Here is a 27,655-nt window from a genome sequence, read left to right as displayed (position 1 = left end):
CGGATCCGCCACACATCGCTGCGTTAACTACTCACCAACGAGTGGCTGCCCTAGCATCGGTCGTGCAGCAAAAACATCATTCCCGGCGCATTGCATCGTACCATAGACTTTCATTGCCGATTGTTATCCTGCGGTAATGCAACGCAAAGCAAACGGGGCCTAATACAAAGCTTGCATGCAGGAAGTTAGAAGAATGTGATCTGATCCGGTACCTCGCAGTACTGTGAACAGCCCAATAGTATTGTATGGGCAGTGAGTTGACATGCATGGTCAGTGAGTTGTTCTGCAACTCAACTGAGTACTGTGAACGCTAGCCCGTACTAAACATCTGTGCAAATATGGCATACCCATCATTTTTACATCCATATATCCTCTGCTTTCAAAATGTATATGAGTTGGGGGTGTTTATTAACTTTTTTGTCTGTAATTGTTACTTTATTCATACATGGCCAAATTGACAGAAAATCCATGCTTTTACTGTCCATTAATTTATTAACCGTACTACACATACCGTTCATTATATCATAAAGGTTTTTTTTAGCTTCAGAGTCCTTTTAATGCTTTTTTCGCATGCAGAAAAAAAAATGACATTCTGCAGGATCATTCTGCACATTTTGTCGTTTAGCTGCTGTGAAAAAAACATGCACTTTTTTTTCTGCATAGAAACACACTTGGAGCTTGAGACACTAATCCATGATAATTCAAATATCACACCTTATCCACAATATTACACCTTATCAAAGATATCACACCTTATCAAAGATATCACACCTTATCCACAATATCACACCTTATCAAAGATATCACACATTATCCACAATATCACACCTTACCAAAGATATCACACCTTATCCACAATATCACACCTTATCCACAATATAATAATAATAATAATACCTTTTTTTATATCGCTTTTCTCCTGTCGGACTCAAAGCGCTTGCGAGGCAGCCACTAGAGCGCACTCAGTAGGCAGTAGCAGTGTTAGGGAGTCTTGCCCAAAGAGCTCCTTACTGAATTACTGGCTTACTGAACAGGCAGAGTCGAGATTCGAACCCAGGTCTCCTGTGTCAGAGGCAGGGCCCTTAATCAGTACACCATCCAGCCAATATCACACCTTACCAAAGATATCACACCTTATCAAAGTTATCACGTCTTATCAAAGATATCACACCTTATCCACAATATCACACCTTATTCCCAATATCACACCTTATCAAAGATTTCACACCTTATCAAAGATATCACACCTTATCAAAGATATCACACCTTATCCACAATATTACACATTACCAAAGATATCACACTTATCCACAATATCACACCTTACCAAAGATATCACACCTTATCAAAGTTATCACGCCTTATCAAAGTTATCACGCCTTATCAAAGTTATCACACCTTATCCACAATATCACATCGTATCTACAATACCACACCTTACCAAAGATATCACACCTTATCCACAATATCACACCTTACCAAAGATATCACAGCTTATCAAAGTTATCATGCCTTACCAAAGATATCACACCTTATCAAAGTTAACACGCCTTGCCAAAGTGGCATAGTGAGGGCTACGAACCCGCAGGGGCAGGACGAGTGTCATTGCCAATTAGCAGGCATAGGTTCGTAGTGCTCACTATGCTACAATGATAAGGCGTGTTAACCTAATACTTAAAACTTGATAAGTTTAGTGAATCAAGCCCTTGGTGTGCAGAAAACGCATGCTGAAAAACACGTGCAGAAAACTGAAAGAGTGTGTTCTGTTACTTCCATTATTGATCTTAACATCCATCATCTTGTATTTATTTTATTTATGTATATCATCCTTTTACATGTGCCTACTATACGGCTGCCTTGCTGCTCCACAGGGGCGTTTCTGAGTTTGTTTTTTGCTAGAAACATTGTAAAAAATCAAGAAATATAAAAAACAGACATACAAATCTGCAGCACAGCCTCACGGCTATGTGTGCAGGCCAGATGTTTGATGTTTCACTTTATGTATTGGCACTGGTAGCACCTTGCACTTTTATATTTGCCCCTGATGAATCCCCTGCATTAAAGGGGTGTAACATGTTGGGTTATGGTGGTATGATGTGTGTGTATAGGATGTAGTTGTTATATCAGTCTGGGGAAAAGGGGTAGACCATATAGCTGATCAGAGCCAAATAAAGGCTATGCGTGGTTTTCAGGGATTCCTAACTCCCCTCCCCAGAATAGAACTGAGATATTTGCAGAGACAGGCATTTTAATTGAATCTATTAAAAGTTAGGTTTTAAAGCAGTATAAAACCCTGACATAATATTCAATAAAAACATGTTTTCCTACTTTGTATATGCCATACAGTTATCATATTTGCTTTTGTGCATAAGTATTATTATTCATTTAGAAATTACAAGTTCCCAAAGTACAGTTTTTTGCTCTGAGAGCTGCCTTTGCATTTTATTCATAAATGGTGGTTTATTCATCTTGAATTTTGAGCAGAAATGCTTTCTGAGTGTCTGACTGTGTTCAGGAGTGTCTGCACTTTTAGAGAAGTATCAAGTGAGGAATGTAAACACAAGATAACATTATCTCCAGTTCGAATGCGTCCAGCTTTCTCTGCAGGGAACCTGTAAGTCTTGTGTTTAACTAATTAAATGCTGTTCTAGTAAAAAAAAATGGTGGTAGTATATATTATGCTGTAAATAATCTTTTAGAGCAAAGAAGAAACCCTGGGTTTCATTCCGCTTTAATATGTTTTAGATAGGTAAAATTGTGTTTATTAATTTAATTCAGGTGTGTGCAATTGACTAATCAGGCACCTACCGGTGATTAAATTTACCTGCTTAGCCGCATGTCCCGGCCAATGTAAAAGCCGCAATTTGTGGCAAAAAAGGTAAATTAGCCGATAGCTGGCACTGCCATGTGCCCAAATTTTGTTTTGGTTTTTTTTGCTGCAAATTGCGGCTTTCACAATAGGCGGTTATGGTGGCACCATTTTATCTGTTAGGATTTGAGAAAAGATAAAGCTTTCTTGTGGGAAAGAAGGTATCAGCTACTGATTGGGATAAAGTTCAATCCTGGGTTAAAATATCCCTTTAAACACCAGTTATTTATCTTACCGTCTTAGGCACAAATGTGATGTCTACTTTATTTGTCTCTCCCAATGTAATTAGGTGGTTCAGCTGCACAATGTTACTCTTTTTCTCCTTTCCAGAGTGAAGCATCTCGGCAGGCTTTAATATCTAATTTGTGCAGAAGAAAAACACATTATAAAAATCATTATGAACCTTTAAAGGACAACAGTAGTAAGAGGGCTATGGAGGCTACCATATTTATTTTCTTTTATGCAATACCAGCTGCCTGGCAGTCCTGCTGATCCTCTGCCTCTAATACATTTAGCCATAGACCCAGAACAAGCATGCAGCAGATCAGGCGTTTCTGACATTATTGTCAGATCTGACAACATTAGCGGCATGCTTGTTTCTGGTGTGATTCAGACACTACTGCAGCCAAATAGATCACCAGGATTGCCAGGCGACTGGTATTGTTTAACAGGAAATAAATATGGCAGCCTCCATATACCTCTCATTTCAGTTGTACTTTAACTGGTTTGTCTGTGAATGCAGCTAGTAATACAATTCAGGAGAATGGAGGCAATGCTGATGGGACGCATTTATTCTGACAGTTCACAAAGATTATAGAAAGTTAAACCTCATTCCAAGGGGGCTTTGTAATTTGTGTCACATTAATTGTAAAGCACTACACAATATGCTGGGCTGTGAAAATATGTAATAATAGTACTAGATTTGCATTTAGATTTATATTGCAAAAAAAATGTTTTTTTGCAATACAAAAATAGGCCCAACAGTTTACTTTCTTACTTCCTGCTGCGTCTTCTCACTCTCAAGGATTCTGAAGAAGAACCCTTCAGAGTAAAATACGACAACCACCTGAGTGTTTGGTGATTGGATATCTCCGTAAACTCTTGCTCCTATTATCAAGCACCCCACCAGGGAAGGGGATTTTCCCGAAGAGCCCCTGTTCCTTCTACTGGTGGGGACAAATCTCTGGAACAGAGGATGGGCAATATCGTCCCTCCACTATGTGGCCACAGATGCAGGCCTCTTCAAGGGCTGAGAACATGTTGTTTGTTATTTTCTGGCTTTTAATGGAGTTGAACCCATTTAGCAACACAGCAAGTAGTGTTGGTGTACGAATTCAGCATAGCCAATTCAGAACACCTATATACTCCCGGTTACCGCAGTTCAGCTCCGAAAAAGCGGACGACAACAGTGTGTGTCACGGCACTTTTCACAATGTGACTCCATGCTTCCTCCTTCCATTTGGAAGGGCAAAGTATCAGGGTCACGTGAAATGTGCCATTACACGCAAGCGAGTGAACAATCCCTGACCCTGTCCACTGCTACGGTACTGAACAGCGGTGAACAGGAGTATTCCGGTGTTCTGAATTCACTATGCAGAAGTAGCAGCAAGCTTTTCAGTCTGCAGTGGATGAACAGGGAGGTTCAGCCAGCCGCATAAAGCATAATGAGCGGTGCTGTGTCATAAAGTGCTGGCTTGTACAGTATATGAGCAACACCTCATGAAACTAAACTGAATAATGCTTGAATGAACTTAGTGAAGAGCGATGATTTATACGCTGGTTATTGTAGGCAGTAGGATCTTATCTTTTATGTTTTGTGGAAGGAGGCAATAAAGTCTGTCCTTCCTTTTCTGGACTGGTTAAGTATAAAGAGAAAGTTGCAATGAATCATGATTAGCTAATCACTTCTTTATACTACAGTGACTAACGTTCATCAGGCTTCTGCATTTTTGATCTGCAGTCTTAGAAAGAAAACATTTTGGAGAAAGTTACAGGAGCGTAACTAGAAATCACTGGGCCCCCCTGTGATACTTAGGATGGGGCCCCCTTCCTCAGTCATCTCCTCCCCCCCCCACCCCGCAGAAAAACGCATACAGAAAACTGACAAATTAGTGTGCTCCCAGCCTCAGCTTATTACACTGACCTTGTCCTCTGATGACGTAGAACTGGCTCTGCAGACTCTTCCACCATCACTACAGCACACAGCAATTGGGAAGGGGTAGAGAGGCTAGGGGCTGGGCACTGTACACAAGAGCCTGATGTGCACTGAATAGGGACTGTCTACTAATCTTTGTATTATTCCTTATCAGTGGCTGAGCAGATGCAGTCATTAGAACAATTGTGCAGCAAATAGAAAGCTTTTTCTCTTTGTGGCCTTAGTTGTCAGTCTCTCAGGACAGGGAAAAGAAAGTTCTCTCCCCCCCCCCCCCACACACACACTCGGGGCCACCTGCAGCTCCTGGGCCCCCCATGCAACTGCATCCCTTGCAGGGTCTATTGTTACGACCATAGAAAGGTATATATCAGACAACAGAGCATTCTGCAAATACTTCTTAGCATACCTCTTGTTTAGCAGGTGGAGGTTCAGGAATGGCAGGGGTCTGTGGTTTGAACACTGCTTTTGATTTTCCCTCCATTTTGCCTTTCCCCTTACCACCCTTTTTCTCTTTCGGTTTTGGCAAGCTGTCCAGTTTGGCTTGAATCAGGTCAATCAGCCGGTAGTCCGCATAGGCTTTTGCCACATCGAGAACATTTTGGCCTATTGAAACAAGCAAAGACAGAACATGTAAATGTATTGTAAAAGGAGAACTCTGCCCAGGCCCATATGATGACGTAAGAGGGTATGAGTGGGGATATGAGCGGGGATATGAAGAATTACCTATATCTATTTTGAGTTAAAGGGTAACTGAAGCGGGAGATATGGAGGCTGCCATATTTATTTCTTTAAGCAATACTGATCGCCTGGTTATCCTGCTGACCCTCTGCCTCTAATACTTTTAGCCATAAACCCTGAACAAGCATGCAGCAGATCAGGTGTTTCTGACATTATTTTTCAGATCTGACAAGATTAGTTGCCTGCTGGTTTCTGGTGTTATTCAGATACTACTGCATCCAAATAGATCAACAGAGCAGCCAGGCAACTGAGACATTGAAGCGAAAAAAATATGATATAATGAATTTGTTGTGTAGTACGGATAATTATTAGAAAATGAGTAGCAAAGAAAATATTCTCATATTTTTTTATTTTCAGTTATACAGTGTTTTTTATAACATTGCATCATTCTCTAATATTTGCAATTTACACACTAATCAGCATTCTAAATGATTTTACAGAGCAGGCCAGTGAACTTTTGAACCCTTCTCTGTAGAGAAAATGAAAATACAGTCACAGACAGTTGAGATAACAAGCTACAGAAGACAGAGCTCTCTGCGACTTTGAAAGTCATGGAGCTCAATGACTCTTTTGCCTAGATAACAACTACAGTTTCTTAACTCTTCCTGTACTGGAAACAATATTAGACTTATGTCGCTGCTCCTTATGTTTTATTTCTTAACTGTACTACACATACAAATCATATCATTTTTTTTTTACTTCAGTGTCACTTTAATAGGAAATAAATATGGCAGCCTCCATATACCTCTCACTTCAGTTGTCCTTTAAAATTGTATGTTAAAGTGAACCAGAGACAAAAATAAACTAATGAGATAAACAATTGGATCTGTCCTTCTACTCCTAAAAATGACTCCTTTAGATATCTCAAGGTTTTATTTTATGTATACCGTAAACATTTACAAAGCACATTTAATGTTTTATAGTCTCTGCTCAATTGCAGTGCCTCAAGAGTTCCAGAGTGAAAATACATAAACTATTGACCTTTTTAGCTTTTCCCCTGACTGAAGAAAAGCTGTCAGTTATATTATTATTGCCATAGCTAATTATAAACTCTTTCAGGCAGGGAAAAAAGAAAAGGAGCACAGCATAAGTGTCTGTATGCTTGCCACTGTATATGCACATGTCTATCTCATCATGTCACATGTGTTATCACTGGTACACTTTAAATATGTTTTTGTTTACCCGTTATCTCTTTTTTTATTCCCTGCAAACATACCTGAAAAATCAAGATGACAGTTCTTCCTGTTTTGAGATGACAACAGGAATGAGCTACTGTGGCTCAACTTCCTCCATTGTTACGTGATGGCCAACAAAATTACAAAATGGCACCATCCATCAGGAGTTAGCATTGTCAGCTGGTTGTCAGAAGCTAATGGTAACAACTAAGGATTATGGGAAGTGCAGTCCTGTGTCCAACAAACAGTTGGTACAGGAGAGCATCAGGAAATTAAAGAGGAACTCCAGCCTAAACAAACATACTGTCATTAAGTTACATTAGTTATGTTAATTAAAATAGATAGGTAATATAATCTCTTACCAACACTGTTTTAATAGAACAGGCAAATGTTTGATTTCATGATGGCAGCCATCTTTTTGGTTGAAAGGAGGTGACGGGGAGCATGAGACACAGTTCCAACTGTCCTGAGCACCTCTCCCAGTTGCTAGGCAACATGAATAACAACATAGGAAATCCCATCATGCTCTGCACAGCATCAGGGAAAAAAAGCCCGGGCTTTTTTTCTTTGATGGGTGGAGCTTAGCTAAAATACTGCTAAAAATGATGCTTTGGTAAGAAAAACAAAGTTCTGATGCTGTGAAACTGTTAAAGAAACACCAAGCTTTTTCAGTGCTGCTGAGAAGATTTTTAGTCCAGAGGTTCACTTTAAAGTTATAAACTGAACCTTATTGAACAAGCTCCAATGGTTACCTTTTTTGTTTACTATCTGCACTTTTGCTCCAGATTGAATTAGAAATTGGGCACAGTCTAAGCTTCCACTCTCCACAGCTCTCATCAGTGGTGTGGATCCATTGAGGGCCACGGCATCGATCTTGGCTCCATGATTTATCAGCAGTTCAGCTATGTCTTGCTGGCCTGCATGGCATGCGTGATGCAGAGGGGTCCACATGAAATTATCACTTGCATTCACATCACAGCTGAAAAATAAACAGCATCATACTACTAAATTAAAAATAGAGAACCATTACATTTTGAACAGAACACTAGGCACTCAGTACAATGTTTTTGAAGGGCACTACCTAGAAGTATTCCAGCCAAGCCTCTTGTAAAGCCCAGGGGGAGGTATGTGTAATCTGCATGTTACTCACATACTGTATCTGTGCTGTGGCCCCAACATCAAACCTGTATAAGCAGTCTGTGTCACCAAATGAAGCCACAGATGCAGTTGATGCTAGGAGGCGTGCAAACTACATCTCTCTATAGGCCATGCATTGATTCAATGAATGGCACAGTCGTCGCCGGATGCATGCACACCCGAGGACCCAGGCCAAAGTCCTGGTCTTCATTGGTGAACAGACAGAGAACGCCAGCTCTGGTTTCTAACAAAAGCCACTATGGGGATGAGTGAGACAAACCATTATACTTACACCCCCACATCCACTCTCAGACTTTTCAAAGGGACTGGCAGGAGCTTTATTAGTTGCTAAATGGGCTGATGTACCAACATTCAGGTTTAAGAGGACACATACGTACAGATGTTGGGTAATTAGAAGTTAATTTCCCTGTTAAAGAAACCTCTGATCACTTTATAATTTTAAAACTGTGATCGTGATTTCAGTATATGTGATGCACAGAGGCCTTTGGATGCCTGTATCTATCTGAACATGTCGCTAGTCTGTAAGCTAGCAATGTGTCTTTACAGAACTCCTCCGGAACTGTCGCCCGAGGGATCGAGTCCCAATCCCTGCCTTATTGCATAAGTATACTCAGCTTAAAGTGATCCAGAGACGAAGCACCCTCATGTATTTACCATATACAGTATATCAGTGGGAACATTAGAGAAAACACCTCCCCTGCTCTCTGTTTCATTCTTCACTGCTCAGCCTGCTTGTTATTAACCCTGATAAAAATCCCTGACTGAGGATTCAGTCTGGCTTTGCTCAGTAATCATTATAGCTGAGTCATTATAGAAGAGCCAGAAGGGGCAGGCTTGGGGTTGAAAAGACATCAGAGAAGACAGACTCAGATATAATGATTCCTGAGCAAAGCCAGACTGAATGCTCAGTTGGGGATTTTATCAGGGCTGATAACAAGCAGGCTGAGCAGTGAAGAATGAAACAGAGAGAAGGGTAGGTGTTTTCTCTACTTTCCCCACTGATATATATGGTAAAATACATGAGGGTGCTACGACTCTGGTTCACTTTAAGTCCCACTTCCTCCTACCTCCTGAGCCTTGCAATTGGACCACTAGGGTGATGGATAGCCTTAGTAACTAATCATGAAAATGAAGAGTAATACCGGTGGTGGTATTACTGAGATGCAGACAGGGCTGACTGTGACTGTACATGACAGTGGTGTTTTTTAATCATGGTATCCCAGATCAGTGTTTCAGCATTATATAAACATGCACATATTTACTAATGTCTGCGTTGGCCAAGAGCCTCCTTTTAATGGCAACATCATCTCAAGCACGCCATTGATGAATATGATGAAGTGCATGCAAATCTTTGCACAGGAGCACCATGCATTTTGATCTAGCTTACAGATGCTATCTGTGCTCACTTGCTGAATCATTGAAAATAAAAAAATGACTCCCAATTATTGACTGAATTAAAATACAGAACTAAAGTACTGTATACTTGATGTGCTTGAGTATGTCAATTTCTGATATACTGTAGTAAACGGCTGATATAGTAAACTACTTGGTCTGGTCCCTTGGAGTTACTGTAAAGGGATTCTACTGTATATGAGGGCAGGGCTATTGCATTCACAAAACCATAATGTTGACTACATATAATATTAATAATAATAAGTGTACCCCTTTTCAAGAAGGAACTTGACAACATCCATGTTTCCATAAGCACAAGCAGACATCAAAGGAGTTTTATAAAAAATGTCTTTTACATCCACAGGTACACCTTCTTCAAAAGCCTTCTTTAGAGACTCAAGATCTCCTGCCTTAGAGACAACATTTATGTGAGTATACACCTTCTCCAGCTCATCCATGTACCATCCAGTGTCATCCGTCAGTGGATTTTGAGGAGGGTGGTCATTGTCGAATCGACTGAGGTCAGTAACAGTATGAAAGGCTTCAATCATAAAATTTGGAGGTCCACCATCTTCCCGGCGTGAGATCAGATGACTTGGCATTGTACATATTGGCACGGGGAGCGTTTTCTTTCCTTTCTTCCCCTTCTTCCCTTTCTTTCCCTTCTTTTTCTTCGGTCCATAAGATGAGAGAAGGAAGGCTTTTTGCAAGTACTTTGATCCTTTGAAAAATTCCTCTATGCTGATGTTTCCTCCTCTTCCTTTTTCATGCTGGTGTATAATAGTGTCCAGTTGTTCTGTGGTCACCGGAGCTCCTTTCTCCGTGAGGACCAAAATAAAATCCTCTCTGGTGACAGTTTCCTCCACCTTATCCAAGGCTGCAAAAGATTCTCGAAGAGCAGCTTGATGCTCAAACGACCAGTCATGCAACGTTATGGCCCATGGTGGGTTGGGATTTTTCACTCCTGGCTTGGAGTATTTTTTAAAGAGACGCATGACTTTGCCCAGGTCCTTCATAGCAGCTTTGAAACCGCCCTCTTTGGCCACCATTTTGGGAGTCTGGGCTTTAATATTTTTCCAGTTTGGGTCACATCCTAATGTAAAAAAAAATCTCATCAGATTAAGGCAACAGAAATATATGCTATTTAGATTAACACATTCCATCCCAGAGAATGTCCATGTTGAGATGGTCTCCCACTGTGCAACTTTCAATGTCTCTCACAACCTTTCACAGTAATCATACCTTCACAACAGAGTAACCAAGCAGCTCGGGGTGCCCTAAACCACTAGGAATGTATAGGGGGATAAAAGAGACCAAAAAGCCCTCCTACTAATAAGCGATGCTTGGTGGAATTTGCCTTCTTAAAACAGAAGGAAATTTGCAATAATTCAGCTATAAGTGAACATTTGTGGTTACCCACAATGCACCACTATTGAATATGAAAATTATCTCTTTTCACCCCTGTAAGCCAGACAAGCATCCAGAACCACAGAGGCGCTCAGTGTTGATGATACTGGCAGATGCTGTTTACTCCTATCTGTTATTGCCTGATGAAGCGGGTTTGTATCCCGTGAAACGCGTTGCACTTTATTTGGAGTATCCAATAAAATTGTTTTGACTGAAAATTCACAGTCGTGTGTTCTGCTTGGAGGGGGTGAGTGCACCACTGCCTCCTCTATTACCAAGATGGGTTTTTAAGTTCTTTTAGTGTTTTTTATCCTATTGGCACCTCTGTTATCCTATTATCTACATCAAGTCCACCTTTGGTGGAGGGTTGTACCCTTCCTTCTTCAACTACAGAGAGCGACTTTTTAATCCTGAGTGGGGTCAGGACAATCTCCCCACCTGCTTTGACAGTGGTTGCCTACTTGGTAACCCTGGTTTGTGAGTATTAAATTAATATTATTACTCTATCAATTATACCTTACCAGTACATACTACACTATATTGGGCTCTTGGTGTTCTCTCTTTTTCTCATCCAGAACCGCTGGTGTATAGCAAGCCTATAGCTTTAATCTGTACTGTGAAAATCTTACATAAATAAACGTACAAGCCTGTTTGTTGTCTTCTCCTAGCCCTCTCTGTGACATTTTCGCTGCTCCCCGCTACTGATGAAATCACTGTTTTATTCATTGTTTTTGTAAACAATGAAGATGGCCACCAAACAGGAAATACATCATCAGAGCAGGTGCTTGCTTGCAGAGGTTCCTCTCAAATGTGGTTTGATTGCTGGAATGTTACACCACTTGTTGCCTTAGCTGCTTGTCTGAGCTCTGAACTTATCTATCTGCATTCACAGCTGTTCACAAGGTCACAGCTCCTGAGCCTGCAGACGCTGGCTGTGAGATGAGACCTTGTCTGACTCATACACACAGCACACACACAGAGCCTGCAGGGGGTGTGGAGGAGGTGTGTATAACTTCTCCCTATCACTGTAGAGCAGTGTATTCCTCTCTGCCTCGACAAAGGAAAGAAGATTAGATATATTAAAGAAACAACTAGAAAAGGCTGCAGTAAGCCAGACCACATTAGAACAGGTGTAGGATCTTATATGATAGAAGAAATAAGGCTGAAAATTTTGTTACAGAGTCTCTTTAAATATTACACAGCCGCACCAAACCCACATGTAGACAGCCTGTTTCAGGCTTTTGGTCCTCATCAGTACATAGCAGGGATTGATATGGCTGTATGGGATAGGGCTTGGACCAGTACAACAGAGTAACCAAGCAGCTCAGGGTGACCCAAACCACTAGGAATGTATAGGGGGATAAAAGAGACCAAAAAGCCCTCCTACTAATAAGCAATGCTTGGTGAAATTTGCCTTCTTAAAACAAAAGGAAATTTGCAATAATTCAGCTATAAGTGAACATTTGTGGTTACCCACAATGCACCATCACTGAATATGCAAATTATCTTTTCCTCACACTAAGCTTACCTTCATATTAATCTACTTCATGCTAATCTTGTCATCACACTAACCTTTCACTCACCCTTGGCCCTTAATTACACAAGCCTTTTTCTAACACTGAACATCCATCCTTCAAGTAACGTATCCTCAAAGTAAATTTATACTCACACTACACGAAACTGACAAAAAAAGTGGAACGGTGACATAGTGGAGTAGGGACACAACGTGGAACAGGGCACATAGGGGAACGAGACTCAAACTGGAATGGAGGACACAAAGGGGACACAAAGGGGGATGAAGCAGGACACAGGGGGACACACAGGGGGACACAAAGGGGGGGGGGGGCAAATGAGGACAGGGGAAGGAGGACAGGAGACACAATGGAGGACACAGAAAGGACAATACAGGACACAGGGGCACTGCAGAGGGCGCAAGGGGGACAAAAGTGGACCCGAGTCATAGAGTCAGACACATGGGGGACAGAGGAGGACACAAGAGAGACAGAGGATGTAAGGAGGACACTGGGAGACAGAGGAGTACACAGGGGGACATAGTAATGGGGGAGGGGGGGACATCCACAAGATGCCCCTGGACCTTTGGACGTGCCAGTCTTAGTATATTTCTTTCCCTGGTTCTTGTCTAAACCTAGGTGCGTCTTCTGGTTAGGAGTGTCTTATAGTCCGGAAAATACAGTAATACATTTTTCTGATTTCTTGTAACCTTTGAAAAATCTAACCAATGTATCTCACATACACATTTCTGAAAATAAATGATAGAAAACTGAAAAAAATGACTTTGGTCTTTAAATCACGGTTTTGACAATCTACCCTACACTATTCAGTTTCCATAAAGACCGATCAGTAAAATCTACCACTCCCAATCCCAAACAAATAAGGAAAAAAAAGCTTTTGCCAATGTTTTTTTTTTTTTTGAATGGCCATAAAATGTGATTATATCATTGTATTGTGTGTGGCCACCTTTACTCTGAAGAATAGATAATAGATGAACCATAAGCCAAGTAAAGTAGTGTAAGGAAGCGCTGAAGTAATATTATGATAACTTTAGAACATTATCACCCACCTCTTTGCCCAATAAACCTGCAGCAGTCAGCAAATCCTCCAGCAGCAGCGTGGTGAAGGGCAGTATTCCCATCCATGGCAATAATCCCCATATCTCCTTGGTAAGCAGACAGCACCTTCAAGATCTGTAATTCAAGTCAAATCATTTCAGCCTATCTAGTCCAAAGAAGCCCTAACAATCGCTCTCATTCAGATGTTATGCGCATCAGTGGAAGAATCAGTGATAGGATTGCAGCAGGAATATGTAAAATAGGACACACCTCCAGAAACCCGCCTTTAGCAGCAAAATGAACTGCATGATATCGCTGGTGGTCAAATGCGTTCACATCTCCTCCTTTCTCTAGAATGGTGCGCACAACCTCCAGAGCGCCCTCTCTCGCTGCCTCCATTAACGCAGTGCGTCCTGTCTTCTAAGGAAAGAAAAGGCAGAAGACATTGATTTTACATTACATGACTATTCTGTTTTCAGGATAACTGTGTTCGATATTCTCATATGACTATGGCAATGATTAGGTGCATGACCAGTCGGTATAACCGTACATCATCGCGAAACAAGCATGTTTTACAACGCAACGGGATAGGGGAGGAGGCGCCCGTGGTGTGTATGTGGTTAGTAAGTCTTACTGTGGGGCACAGTTGAAATAGTAATAGATGATCCTACCTTAAAAAAGTAGTTCATCCACTAGGTTATAAAAAATAAATACTTTATTCGGCACTTTTAATGACAACGCATTTTGCGGAAAAAAACGCTTCCTCAGGTCGAGTGTTGTGCCTGATGATGAGCCGCTTCGTAGCTTCCCCCGCTCCCCGCTGTGCTCTTCTATCACAGCAATCCAGGACCATCTATTACTATTTTAACTGTGCCCCACAGTAAGACTTACTAACCACATACACACCACGGGCGCCTCCTCCCCTATCAAGTTGACGTATCACCCCAAGCTTGGGGTCACCACTTTGGAAAGTGGACTTTTTGAAGTAACTGCGACCACCGGCAATCAAGGCCGAGCGGGGACGGTACTTCCTCGCACGCGCAATAAGTGGTTGCCTAGCCTGCAACCCAACCTTGTGAGTATAATGACCATAAGATTTATTTTATGAAAATTCAAACAGTACTCACAATACTACACTAGATTGGGCTCTTGGTTCTTCTCCCGCCCTTTTCTCTCCACCTACCCCAACCATGTTTTACAACGCATTTACCATGAGTCAAAACCCTGGAACAAGCATATGGCTAATCCAGTAAAATCTGAGTCAGCTGAATCGGTGCACCTGCTTTCCTGCATGCTTGTTCAAGGTCTATGCCATGCCACGCGTGGAGCACTCTTGCTGCCTTTTCTTGTCTTAAATAGCTACTGCTGAATGGACTCTTAAAGAACTCATAACTTGAGGTATGTTCTGCCTTTTGTACTGCATACCAGTTGTTCCTATTTGTATTCCCCTCCATTGTTAATAATTATATCATCACTTTCTGTTTGCTCAATGAGCATATCATTGCTCTATCTTTTGCTTCTTATTTACATTATTCCTCTGTATATATTTGCACATTAGAACAGACCCGGGTCTCAGATTAGTCCCTGTTTTGGTTCCATTGAACCACTCAGTGATCTTTTGCAGCTGCAAGGGCTTACTTGTAAGTATGAGGCAGTTTTTGTTTGACACCTCCTGTGCAGGGCAATACACAGCAGGGTCATTTGTGTTGGAAGTATTGACAAGTTTATTACCTAAACTGCAGTAAAGTAAAACTACCACAAGATGTCATTGTCTGTAAAACGTGATGATCTTTATGGCATTGTTATTTCCTGTATTCACTCTGTGTTCCTCTCTGTTCGTTTATCTCTGCATGTTTTTCTTCAGTAAAGAGTTCTAACTTGTTATACTGGGTGCCTATCTGTGAGTACAGACCACTCTGCTCCATCCATTTTTATGGTGCTCAGTACACCATTTTAATTGGTTTTATTATTGTATTGTACTACATTGTTTAACCTTTTGGGGACCAGCAGCCTAACCCCCTTAAGGACCAGGGCATTTTACCATTTTACCTGCAGGGGGGCGCATTTGGAGGGTCAGGCAGACGGATCCCCATTTTAGATAGCAAGGCATTTGTGTCCCCAGTATGGCCAGGTGTCCCCAGTACAGCCAACAGCCTTTACTCACCTCCCTGCGTCCCGTGATGAGCAGCTCTAGCCCCCTCCGCTCTGGCCGGCATCCCTGCTCGCACTGACTCTCAGTTCCGGGTCGCGGCTTAATGTCATCATCAAGCCGGGACCTGACATTACAGTCAGAGCAAACAGGGATGCCGGCCAGAGCGGAGGTGAGCAACGATCGTCGGGGGAACGTCAGGAAGATGAGTGGATCCTCTTCTTCCCCGCCTACCACAGCTGCTCTTCTAGTGATCACTGCGATCTGCCGGCGATCATAGTGATCACGTGATCAGGAGCCAATCACAGTGGCTCCTGATCACTGAGGGGAGATTTCATATGACAGCTTATTCTCCCCTCTTGGGAGCGCACGATCGCGGCGAGATGCTTCATTTACGAGGACATTGAATCTTTCTCCAGTCAGAGCGGCAGCACCACCTACTGGATGTAGATTCATACTGCGTTGGTCTGCATTTGGTTAATAAACAGTATTTACTTTATAGTACAGTACAGTTTTTGCCAGGACATTTATTTTCCTTATTTCAAGGTCCTTCTATGTATATTTAACAAGGGTTTGTCGAATATGTTTTCCTGGCTGCACTCTCATTCGACCGAACTGCAGCTTTTTCCTGTTTACGAGCGGCTTCATGCTACTGGGCATGCATGGAGCATCCTCGCGCACATGCAATGCGGTTCCGCGCGCACACGAATGGAAGCACGGCCAGGGACGTTAAGAGGGTCCCAGCCAGCAGCTGCGGGCTCGTGGAAGATCTAAGAAGTCTCTGAAACTTCCAGGGGCTTCACACTACTTAGGTGAGTATCTATCTTAGTTTAAGTCTCAATGTAACATGCAAAATCATTCTTAAAGTGACCCCAAGGTGAAAATAAACTTGATGAGATAAACAATTATATTTTTCCTCCTACTCCTAAAAATAACTTTAAAGGAAAATAAACTAATGAAATCTATCTTCTATCTATCTTCCTTTTCCTAAAAATGACTTTTAAAGATATTCCACAGTTTTGTTTTGTGTTTAAATCTACTTTTTAAGTTTTCTCTCTTTTATTGTTTTTGCTCAATGACACATTCTTTGAAGTATACCAGAGCTAAAATCTATGAATTATTGATCCTTGTTATCTCTTTCCTGCTCTCAGAAGTCATTTTCTGATAGGAAAGTGTTTTATGGTTGTAATTCCTTGTCAGTGAGGGTCACACTGTAGTCACTTCCTGTCTGAGTCAGCCACCCTTATGGTGCCCATACACGATACAATAAAAACGTACGATTTTCCTGTTTATTCGATCTAAATGATCAAATAGAATGAAAGTTAAAAATATTTTATTATTATTGTTTTATTATTATATTTTTTTTTTCGATCAAGAAATTCGAACGATTATCCCGTTCTTTCGAGAAAAATCTGATCGGACATGCTGGTAAATATATTCGATCTAATAATCGAGCTAAATTATCTAATAAAAAAATTAAAAATTGTACCATGTCTTTAACACTTTCAGGCAGAGAGAGAAAAAAAGGAACACAGCATAGTTATTTGTGTGCTAGGCACTGTACATACCCATGTCTATCTCATCATGTCACATGTCACCTCGGGTATACTTAAAGCATCCCAGGGTCTTCTTTTATTTTCAAACATTTACAAAGTAAGTTGAATGTTTTACAATCTCTAATCAGTGGCAGCCTATTTTGGGCTTGATTCACAAAGTGGTGCTAACCTACTTAGCACGTCTAAAGTCTTTAGACGTGCTAACCAGGGTGCTAAGTAGGTTAGCACTGAATTATCTGATTCAGAAATTCGGTGCTAACCTACTTAGCACCCTGGTTAGCACGTCTAAAGACTTTAGACGTGCTAAGTAGGTTAGCACCGCTTTGTGAATCAAGCCCTAAGTGTCCCAGAGTTAGAAAAAGGTCAATAGTTCATGTATTTTAACTCTCCCTGCCCTCAGAAGTTGTATACTGCCAGGAAAACTTCTATGGCTGTAATCTGCTTATCAGTAATATTTACTATATTCCCAACAAGGTACTGACAAGACAGAAGCTGTCACTTCCATGCCTAGAAATGAACTCAGGCAGCAAATTAAATCAAGTAAAACAGCCTGGTTATTAATATGTTTGGCACAGTACATACACATGCTTATCTCATCATTTCTCATATCGCCTCGGTACACTTTAATGAATGTCGCGATAAAACCGAGTATATTACAAAATCATCTGCAAATTAAAGGCTTTCACAAAGCTAAGGGTGCAGATAGAACTTCTTACTGGGTTACTGGCGTTGGGATTGGCCCCTTTTTCCAGCAACTTCAGACAGATCTCTTTACACTCATGAGCCTGTTCACATGCCACCAGCAGCACCGGGATCCCATCGCTAGCAGTGTTATTGACATCAGCTCCGCAATCCAGGACTATCTGAAGGCAGCGCAGATGCCTCTTGGTGGGAGAGATGCAGTAAAATAAGACACCTGAATGAAGAGAAGATGAAGAGTGAACATGATGAAGCTACTATACAGTACTAACTATATTTTAAACTTAATCAAACGTAAAGCGAATCTTGGCTTTTGTAAAAGTGTAACTGTTGGGCATAAAATCAAAACTCGCTTCTTTATTTTTATCTGGAAAACAAGTAATAAGGATGCTAACCAGTTAATCCAAAAGTAAATTCACTATTACTTTTCTTGTTGATAAATGATCATTCCCCAGTTTACCTGACTCTTATTTGGTACACACACAATTTGGTACACACAAAGGAGGTTGCAGGGCATGCTGGGTTGTCCTTTTTTTGCTTCTCTTCTTCCCCCTCAGACTTCACTAATGCAGCCTGATTGGCTGAAGGCTCTTTCCCTCCTGTGTTAACCTCCCACACCTCTGTTGCTCGCTGATTGGCTGGTATTTCTCATGCTGAGACAATGCACTTTCTATAGTGGAGGGCGAGCAATGCATACACAGCAATGCTTCTGGTAATTCATGGTCTGGGAGGTGTTACTTAGTATTTAGAAAAGAAAAGTGCCTTTCCCATATTTAAAGGGAAGGTCCAAGCAAAAAAAAAAAAATGAGTTTAACTTACCTGGGGCTTCTACCAGCCCCATGTAGCCATCCTGTGCCCTCATAGTCACTCACTGCTGCTCCAGTCCCCCGCTGGCAGCTTTCTGACCTCGGAGGTCAGGGCCGCATTGTGTACATTTTTACGCATTCCCGCTAGTGCAGGAACATTAACATATACATTTTTACGCGTTAGTGGTGCAACGCATACATTTTTGTTCCTGCACTAGCTGGAATGCGTAAAAATGTATGCAATGCGGCCCTGACCTCCGAGGTCAGAAAGCTGCCAGCGGGGGACTGGAGCAGCAGTGAGTGACTACAAGGGCACAGGATGGCTACATGGGGCTGGTAGAAGCCCCAGGTAAGTGAAACTCATTTTTTTTTTTTGCTTGGACCTTCCCTTTAATCAGTCCACATTCCAGAGTCGCAAAGCAAACAGGTCTCCGAGAACCCATAAAACGTGAAACGCTTGGTTTGAGCTACATATCTGCAAAGAGGACACAGACAAAAGCAGAGGGTTTCCTATGGCTTGTTTACACTGCAGGCATTTTCAAATTTTTTTTACACGCGGGCGATTTTTAAAATTGTCCCCCCAACCGCATGGACAATGAATGTCTATGAGAAGGTTCATATCAGCGCAGGTCGTGTGCTGTCCGTTCAGTAAAGTGGTGCGTGGACCATTTTTGAGGCTATTCCGCCTCAGTGGAAGGTATAGGAGAAACGCAAAACGCTCACAAAATCACTTTGTGTAGCAATTGCGTTTGCGTTTTTAAGAATACATTGTATTTATTCTTTTCCGGGTCAAAGAGTTCACTTCCTGACCTGCACCAGGGAGTGAATTACAAAACCGCTCGGAAAAAATTGCTTAGAAAACCGCTAAGCACAAAAACGAATCGCCCATCCAACCGCCAGGAATCGAAAAAAAAATATGCGTCAAAAACCAACCAAAGCGGACGGACATGGGAACGGAACGCAATGTGAACAAGGCCTTACAGAGTACTACCATTACTCAATGACACAAGTATACCTCAGACTCTCAGAGCTAGAAATTTGCAGCATACTTCATACTTAAACTCATAGGCTTAGCTTGGAATAAACAACCAGTATTTGACCGGATAAAAAGAGGCACAGTAGTGACATATAGGAGAATGCAGTAAGTTATCTAGGACCTCCGCTTCTACATTGGTATGAAGCCCCTCCCCCCCCCCCCAGAGATGTTTAGCCTAGGCTGATGACCTACAGTATGCTGAATTCTGAATTCTCCACTCTCCCCCCAAGTATTCTAGGAAACCAGTGATATTTTGTACTGGCTTTGGAACTCTCAGCACGCAAACATTCCGCAGAGATCTGACAGGACTAAAGATGGCGCCATATGTGAGATTTCAAAACGTAAGTTAGGAAGAGGAAAGATTTTACAATGGGCAAACACTGGCCACAATTAACTAAGATCATACTAGTGATAATAAAGCAGGTGAAAACTTATCACCACACATCAATCAGTATTTTAAGTGTACTGCCTGGTACATACCATGCAATTTCCCATCAGATAGACGGGTTGATAGATAATTTCCGACAGTTCTCTCGATTCTGATCGATTTTTCAATCACTTCAATTCAAATCGATCAGAACAACAGTCGGAAATCAGATGTGACCTTTCAGAAATCATCTATTCTACCCATCTATCTGACGGGAAATTGCATGGTGTGTACCAGGCTTTAATTCACTAAAGAAGCTTGGCTGATTGACATGTAGTGCTAAGCTTTCACAGTGAGAGTGTTGACTTATCACTCCAGTCCTTACATTATCACCTCTGTAGTTATTCTCACATGCAGTAGATTGAGAGGGAAGATGCACATGCAGGCAGGCTGTAGCTCCACCCCCCCTCATGCTGCCAGGACAATTACAGCTATCCTCTGTAGGACAGCCAGGGAAGGAGAGAGAGAGGCTGTGTGTGTGGCTTGGTTTGTGTGTATCTTTCTGTGTCTCTTTGTGTGAATTTCTGTGTGTGTGTGTGTGTGTGTGTGTGTGTGTGTGTGTGTGTGTGTGCGTGCGTGCGTGCGTGCGTGCGTGCGTGTGTGTGTGCTTGGTGTCTTTCTCTCCCTCCCACTCTGTGTGCCTTCTGTGTATATTTCTTCTTTATATCTATATAGAGTCCCCGTCTGCATAAACTAGTACAAATAAAAGCAGTAAGCTCAGAATGCTTCACTTTACATTGCAGTCTGTAGAGTCTCCACTCAGCTACAGCTCAAGCCAGGTGATAATTCCTTACACGCTTTGCAGTTGTTATCACTTGCATTCCTCTCTGTGAATAAGATCTTGTCTTTAACTTTAGAATTCTGTCGTTATTTTAAGGATTGAAACCTTAAATCATTCCTTAACTTAAGGACAGAATCCTTATTTTAAGGTTTGCCTGAGGTAAATTGCTTAGTGAATACTAAGAGGTTGATTCGCCAACAATGATAGTGCTGCAACCTCTTGTTACTTGCGCTATTTAATCAGTCTGCATGATACGCGCACTACTGACAGCGTAGCGCGCATAATTAACATCAGTGAAATGAGCGCACACTATGCTGCTGTATTGAAGCACAGAATCGTTATTAAAGACAGGAGATGAGCTTAGTGAATTATGGCCACTGTCTAAAAAAATGTTTTCATTACTTTATTTTCACTAGTTTCTCTTAAATATAACACTTCCACAATACATTAGAATCTTTGCCAGAATTTTTTTTTAACAAATCACTAACTTCAATTAAGAAAAATTGCTAGAGATAAATCTCTCGACCAGCGATACAAGAACATATTTGCTTGAATGTGTCAGTCTGCAGATGGGCTTTACACACAGGATTAGGTAATAATTGAGTGATTAATATCGGGCAGAGGAGATTTACCTTTTCCATCAGTATTAACAATTTTCATGTCAGCCTGAGCCTCAGCGAGAACTTCCAGCACGAGATCATGGCCTAGTTCAGTGGCTCGCATGGCAGAGGTACAGCCTTTTAAGTCTTGTACATCAGGGTGAGCCCCCAGATTGAGCAGGAAGTTGCACATGTCCACATTATTGGCTACGGCTGCCAGGTGGAGAGCGCCTTCTCCATGGTGTGGCTCGGTGAGGTTTATGAGGTCCTGGACTCCAAGCTTGGTGAGTTTTTCTATCTGAGCTTTGTCTTGCTTTTGCACACACTGAAGCACTTTGTAGATCTGTAACGTTTCCAGTCTTCCATCAGCAACAGTTGTCTCTGACTCCATTTACTTCAGAGGTGCTTCTCTACATCCAATAAGCTGAAAGTATAGTATAAAGTATTCACTTATTTGTTTGATAATTAAATCTAGGAGTTTTTAAAGATACAAATAACCCCATCCCCGGGGGATACATACCTCAGGAGAGGGAAGCCTCCGAATCCTAATGAGGCTTCCCCCAACCTCAGGGATCCAGTACTGGCTCCCCTGAAACCACAGCCAACCAGGTCTAAGTAGCGCCTTCAACATCTACCTTCCCCGGTTCCAGCACAGGCGCAGTAGCGGCTCTCCACTCGGGCTCAGTAGAGTGGACCTGATCTGGCTCGGCTATTTCTGCTGGAGAGCTGCTACTGCACCTGTGCTGGATTGTGGTAGGTAAATTTTACCTCCCTTATATTCGGTTACTTCCAGCCCTGGATCGCCAAGTGAACCGAGCACCTTTTTTATCATTCAGGACATTTCTATAGCACATGAAAAATGCATGCCGACAATCTGTTTCATTATTAAAATAAACTTTCATTTTACCTTGTATTTTACATTTAAAGTAGATTAATTACCCTGTTTCAGCAGGGCTGCCCGGCCGTCCCTGGCCGCAGAGCTTTCAGGTCCCTAATTGTTTTATTGGGCTAATTACCAAGAGGTAAACAATGCTATTAGACAACAAAGGGGGTTAGTAATTAGGACTGTTTCTTCAAAGACCTAGTCTCTGTCAATGTGTCAAGATAGCATCTCTGACTTCTGTAAATAAGGAATGTGAGAAGGGGAGGGGGGAACATGGCAGCTTCTATGCCAGGAGAGATTCCATTGAAAGAGAATGTGTTCAGTTCCGTTTAGGAGGATAGGGAGAAGCCTCATTAGGATCCAGAAGCTTCAACCTCCCAAGGTAAATATCCCCCGAGGAGGGGGTTCTTACAGATTTTCTTTAAAGGCAAAAACTTGTAAATATGCTTACCCTAGAAGAGGGAATCCTCTGGATCCTACAGAGGCTTACCCCATCCCTCTTTTCCATCGCTAGGACCCCCAAAGTTCCAAGGAGCTTGCTGGCATGGCGCACATGCAGACAGCGAACGCATATGCAGTAGCATGGAGCCATTGCACGGGCTTGGTAGAGAAAGTTATCTGTGCCTATGCAGTACGGGTGAACTTGTCGACAGGATTGTAAGCAGGGGCGTAACTACAAGGGAGACACCCCTGTGAACACAAGCTGGCCAACAGCAGTAAGGGGGCCCCAACTACTAGACTCCCTATAATAAAGAGGTCTATCCTTCAGATCAGGTGTTTTTGTGGCTACACTTGTTATGGGTGAGAAGATTGCGATGTCCACACTTGTTTTTTGACTCTTGTAAGACCCAGGCTGTGAGGGTCACCAGGGGTTGGCAAGGGAAACGGTGGGAACACTTGGGGAGACCCCATCAAAGTTTTGCTGGAGGGCCCCATGATTTAGAGCTATGGCACTGCTCAGGGGTTCTAGCGCTGAAACAGCGAGGAGGAGGGCGATGGGGGAAGCCTTTGGAGGATCCAGAAGCTTCCATCCTTCGAGATAAGTACCCAGATTGGGACCTTTTTTCCTTTCGGGGTCCCTATAAAGGCAACCTGAAGTGAGAGGAACATGATGGCTGCCATCTTCATGCCCTTATAAACAATGCCAGTTGAGCTTTGGCTTTAGATGTTTGCTAGTCCCCTGCAACAAGCATGCAGCCAGTGGAGTCAGAGCAGAGGCAAAGCCTCTGATCTGCATGCTCATTCTGGGCCAATAACTTATAGTATTAGAGGCGCAGCATAAGCACAGAAGACAGGAAAATGGCATTGTATATTAGAGAATGAAGATGGCAGCCTCTGTATTCAATTGACTTCAGGTACCTTTAATGTTAATTAGGGAAGTCTTTAGTTCCATTCACCAACATGTTTCAGTTAAAGAGAGACTGAAGCGAACAAAATGTGCTATTTTTACCTTCCAGTTCGCTTCAGTACACTCAGTAGATGTAAACCGCTGCATTCCCGCTGCAAAACGAGGGCTTTAGACCCCCCAAATCCCCGGGAGGACAATCCGGCCAGCGTTTCCTGCAAGAGGCAGAGCTTTCAGCTGCAGCTCTGCCTCTAGTGATGTCAATCGCTGCGGATCACTGCCTCTCCCCGCCCCTCTCACTCTTCCTTCACTGAGAGGGGCGGGGAGATGGCAGAGATCCGCACGGCGATTGACGTCAGGAGAGGCAGAGCTACAGCAGAAAACTCTGCCTCTCAGGGCAGCACAATCCACGACCATGGTCGATGGTCGTGGATGTTTGCCCCGAGATTTGGGAGGTCTAAACCCCTCGTTTTGCGGTGGGGATGCGGCGGTTTACATCTACTGAGACCACTGACGCGAACTAGAAGGTAAAAATAGCAATTTTTGTTCGCTTCAGAGTCTCTTTAAAAGGATGGTCCACAAAAGATGATCATTTTCATTTGTACTGATACTGCACCACTGCAAGGGAATGGGTCTGATTTATTAAGCTTTTTTGCAAATCTGGCCTAACATCACTATACACTGCTGTTTGGCAGATATCCTTGCTTGAGAACATATTAGATCATAGAGCAGGTACTTGAAAGGTCAGGGAATCAGTAGTTGTGCCAGTGTGGTCACATGTAAGTGTGTAACTGTGGGTCAATCTCCCCAATAGGGTCACAGCAGTACAGAATTAAAAAAATAATCTCTTTCCACAAAAAACAAAATTATTTCCCCCCCTTAAAGTCAGAGGTATATGGAAGCTGCCATATTTATTTCCTTTTAAACAATGCCAGTTACCTGTCTGTCCCACTGCTCTCTTTGGCTGCAGTAGTGTCAGAATCTCACCTGAAAGAAGCATGCAGCTAATCTTGTTAGATTCTGCATGCTTGTTCGGGGTCTATTGCTAGATGTATTAGAGGGTGATCATCAGCTGGACTGCCAGGTAACTGGTATGGTTTAAAAGGAATTAAATATGTCAGCCTCCATGGGTCTCTGACTTCAGGTTCCCTTTAAAGCTGGGCTTTAAATACAGACTAGCTGCAGTGATCAATATTTAGAGACTGCTACTCCTAACATTACCTGAGGCATCCGAGACAGTTTGGATAATTGATAACGCTTCCCATTACTTACCTATTTACCTTATTAACATTTAAAGAACCAGACTGACGACTCCCATTAATCATGATAGTATTCCCTGATGCTAAGGAGAACTGCAAAACTTTTCAGGCTAAGGAAGTGACCTGTCTGATTAGCCCAACTCCATGACTAGCAAATCTCCCCTGCAGTGGCGTAGCTAAGGAGTTGTGGGCCCAGATGCAAGCTTTACAATGGGGCCCCCCCAAGTACTCTATACATTGATGCACCAAAACCTGCCAATGGCAACTACAGTGTCAGAGGTGCAAGAAGAGGATGGAGAACAGTTTGTTAATAATTACCACGATTCAAAGTATCTATAGAAGGGATTATTATGAGCACTGGACCAATAGAAAGCTAATACTGTAGTTGAGGCAGGGCCCTTTGGGGCCCCTCTGTCCCAAGGGCCCCGATGCGGTTGATACCTACTGCTACGCCTCTGCGGCCGTTTTTATTTCTGCCTAGATTTCTGTGTCAAAAGTGTCACACTGGCAAGAGTCACACACAATTCCAATAAGGCCCAGAGCCCACTACTTTTTCCAAAATTGCAGAAACCGCCCGTGAGTACCGTTAATCGCAAAAAAAAACGTTTTACGTGATTCCTGGAGTGATCTTCAAGAAATGTGGGGTAATTACAATTTATGGACCCCCTTAAGCACAGAATAGAGGCTGGTTCCTATCATATACAACATTTGAATCCCTTGCAATACTTCACTATTGTGCAGCTTTTTCCTGTTTTCTCTGAGGGTTACAGAGGAACCGAGTAATAGCAACAGAAGACACTAGACTGCAATATCAGTTTACAGCAGCTTTATTGGACATTTATCCATGGCACAATATCCTCTCTCTCTCTCTCTCTCTCTTTTCTGGGGGGGATGGGGTTTAGTTTGTAGCTTTTAAAACCAGGGGTTACTCAGCTTGGTTCGGGGTCTCAAAACATTAAGTGTTGGAGAAAGCTTGTAGTTTCTTACACAACGCACGGTGTTTAGCTTCCAGAAAATGGGAAGAATGTATATGGTCACAAAAGAGCTTTTTCATGTGCATTATTTATCTAGCTGTCACCCCCCCTCCCCCACACCCCTATACTAGGGTGATTGCAGCTATGAATTCCTACTTATGTGGTTCAGCAGTGAAGGGGAAGGTGGACTAAAACATTTGTGGATGCTAAACAAATAACAACAGAAGCTGATATGATACAGGTTTTTTTTTTTTGGAAAGCAAATATGTGCCAGTCTCATAGACATAATGATCATCTCTACGCTCTGTGCTGATTGCTAAATACTATCGAGGGCACTGTGAATTAGACCTGATAAACATTGGACTGAAAGGACTCTTGAAATCCCAGATAGACCTACTGTAAATTCTAATGACTCCAAGTCTGGTCTAATGTAGCCAATCCTATTAATTCCTTACAAGCCTAAATCGTTTGATTCTAGGATTTCCATACAATATATCAGCAACAAGGAAATGAAACTGAACCCCAATATTAATTGTAGCTGATCTCCAATATTTAACTTTGCCTGACTTTGACATAATCTAATATCAGCCTTCACCCTTGACCTACTCTAAATGCATTTCCCACCACCATCTGTACTCACCCAATCCTTGTACCTATCTTAACTCTTTTCCTCACAGTTTCTTAATACTAACCATAGACTTTACCTTAAAAAGGAACTTTGGGAAACATGCAAGAAAAAGTCACGTTGTATACCAATTTATAGCTGAACTCTGGTCCCCTACCTTTCGTGTCCCTGCCTCTTCCTCTAGGTCATACATGTCAAACTCCAGCCCGTGGGCCAAGTCTGGCCTTCAGAGCCGTTAAATTTGGCCCTCAGGTGGTTTCCCCACTTTGCATTATGTTTGCCCTACTCTAGACCACCAAGAAAGCTACATTAGAGGTGAAGCCCTAGAACAGCAGGGAAGTAATATGGGGAGGGAGGGGGAAGCACTAAACACCAGGGAACTGTATAGGGGAGACAGGGGGAGGGGCGTCAACAGACACCATGGAACTGTATAGGGGAGGATAGGGGCCTCTAGGCACCAGGAAACTGTATAGGAAAGGATTGAGGGACTCTAGACACCAGGGCACTGTATAGGGGTTGAATGGGGTCTATTAGACACCTGGGAACTTAATAAGGAGGAATGGCCAGTAGGTATTGGTATATTCTGCCTCTGAAGAAGCTGGTTTAACCAGTGAAACAGCTCTCAGGCACTAGAAAACCCCCACTGCTTTTGTACCTGCTCTCCCAACCGGAATTAAGGGATTTTATTGAAGTGGTGTCCCGCTCTGCCTCTTCCTTGCACCAGTATATATTGAGGTTGGCCCGCAACTAGGTCCCAGTGTACAAGTTTGGCCCACTTTGTGCTTCAGTTTGACACCCTTGCTCTAGATTGTAAGCCTTTGGGCAGGGTCCTCCACCTTGTGTGTCCTACCTGATCATGCACCTCCATTACTGTGAACCCATGCTATGCATCTGAGTGAACCTAACTTGCCTAATCTCCATGCTCCATCCAGTGACTGACTAAGCATTACCTGGTACTCATACTGTGCTGCATGATCTGGTTTGCATGTATTCCTGTATTGTCATATTGCTGTATGTTACCCCTAAATATTGCCTGTAACCTTAACTAATGC

At 42.4% G+C, this 27,655-nt stretch overlaps 1 protein-coding gene across 3 annotated transcripts in view; it reads right to left on the bottom strand.

Moving 5' to 3' along the window:
- The window catches only part of ANKEF1 (ankyrin repeat and EF-hand domain containing 1), a 31,655-nt gene that overhangs the window by 888 nt on the left and 3,112 nt on the right, over window positions 1–27,655 (bottom strand). For all 3 annotated transcript variants that reach the window (XM_068232534.1, XM_068232535.1, XM_068232533.1), the window contains exons 2-9: window positions 21,551–21,941; window positions 17,886–18,085; window positions 13,735–13,884; window positions 13,476–13,599; window positions 9,758–10,580; window positions 7,690–7,916; window positions 5,431–5,627; window positions 3,105–3,227 (exon numbers count right to left, since the gene is read on the bottom strand). In XM_068232534.1, the coding sequence (XP_068088635.1) occupies window positions 3,105–3,227; window positions 5,431–5,627; window positions 7,690–7,916; window positions 9,758–10,580; window positions 13,476–13,599; window positions 13,735–13,884; window positions 17,886–18,085; window positions 21,551–21,908 (2,202 nt within the window). In that variant the 5' untranslated portion in view covers window positions 21,909–21,941. The remainder of the gene's footprint in view (window positions 1–3,104; window positions 3,228–5,430; window positions 5,628–7,689; window positions 7,917–9,757; window positions 10,581–13,475; window positions 13,600–13,734; window positions 13,885–17,885; window positions 18,086–21,550; window positions 21,942–27,655) is intronic.

Source organism: Hyperolius riggenbachi, chromosome 4 (genome assembly GCF_040937935.1).
Source record: "Hyperolius riggenbachi isolate aHypRig1 chromosome 4, aHypRig1.pri, whole genome shotgun sequence".
NCBI lineage: Eukaryota > Metazoa > Chordata > Amphibia > Anura > Hyperoliidae > Hyperolius > Hyperolius riggenbachi.
Note: the sequence above shows the minus strand (reverse complement) of the source record. Positions and strands in the feature narration are given on the sequence as shown.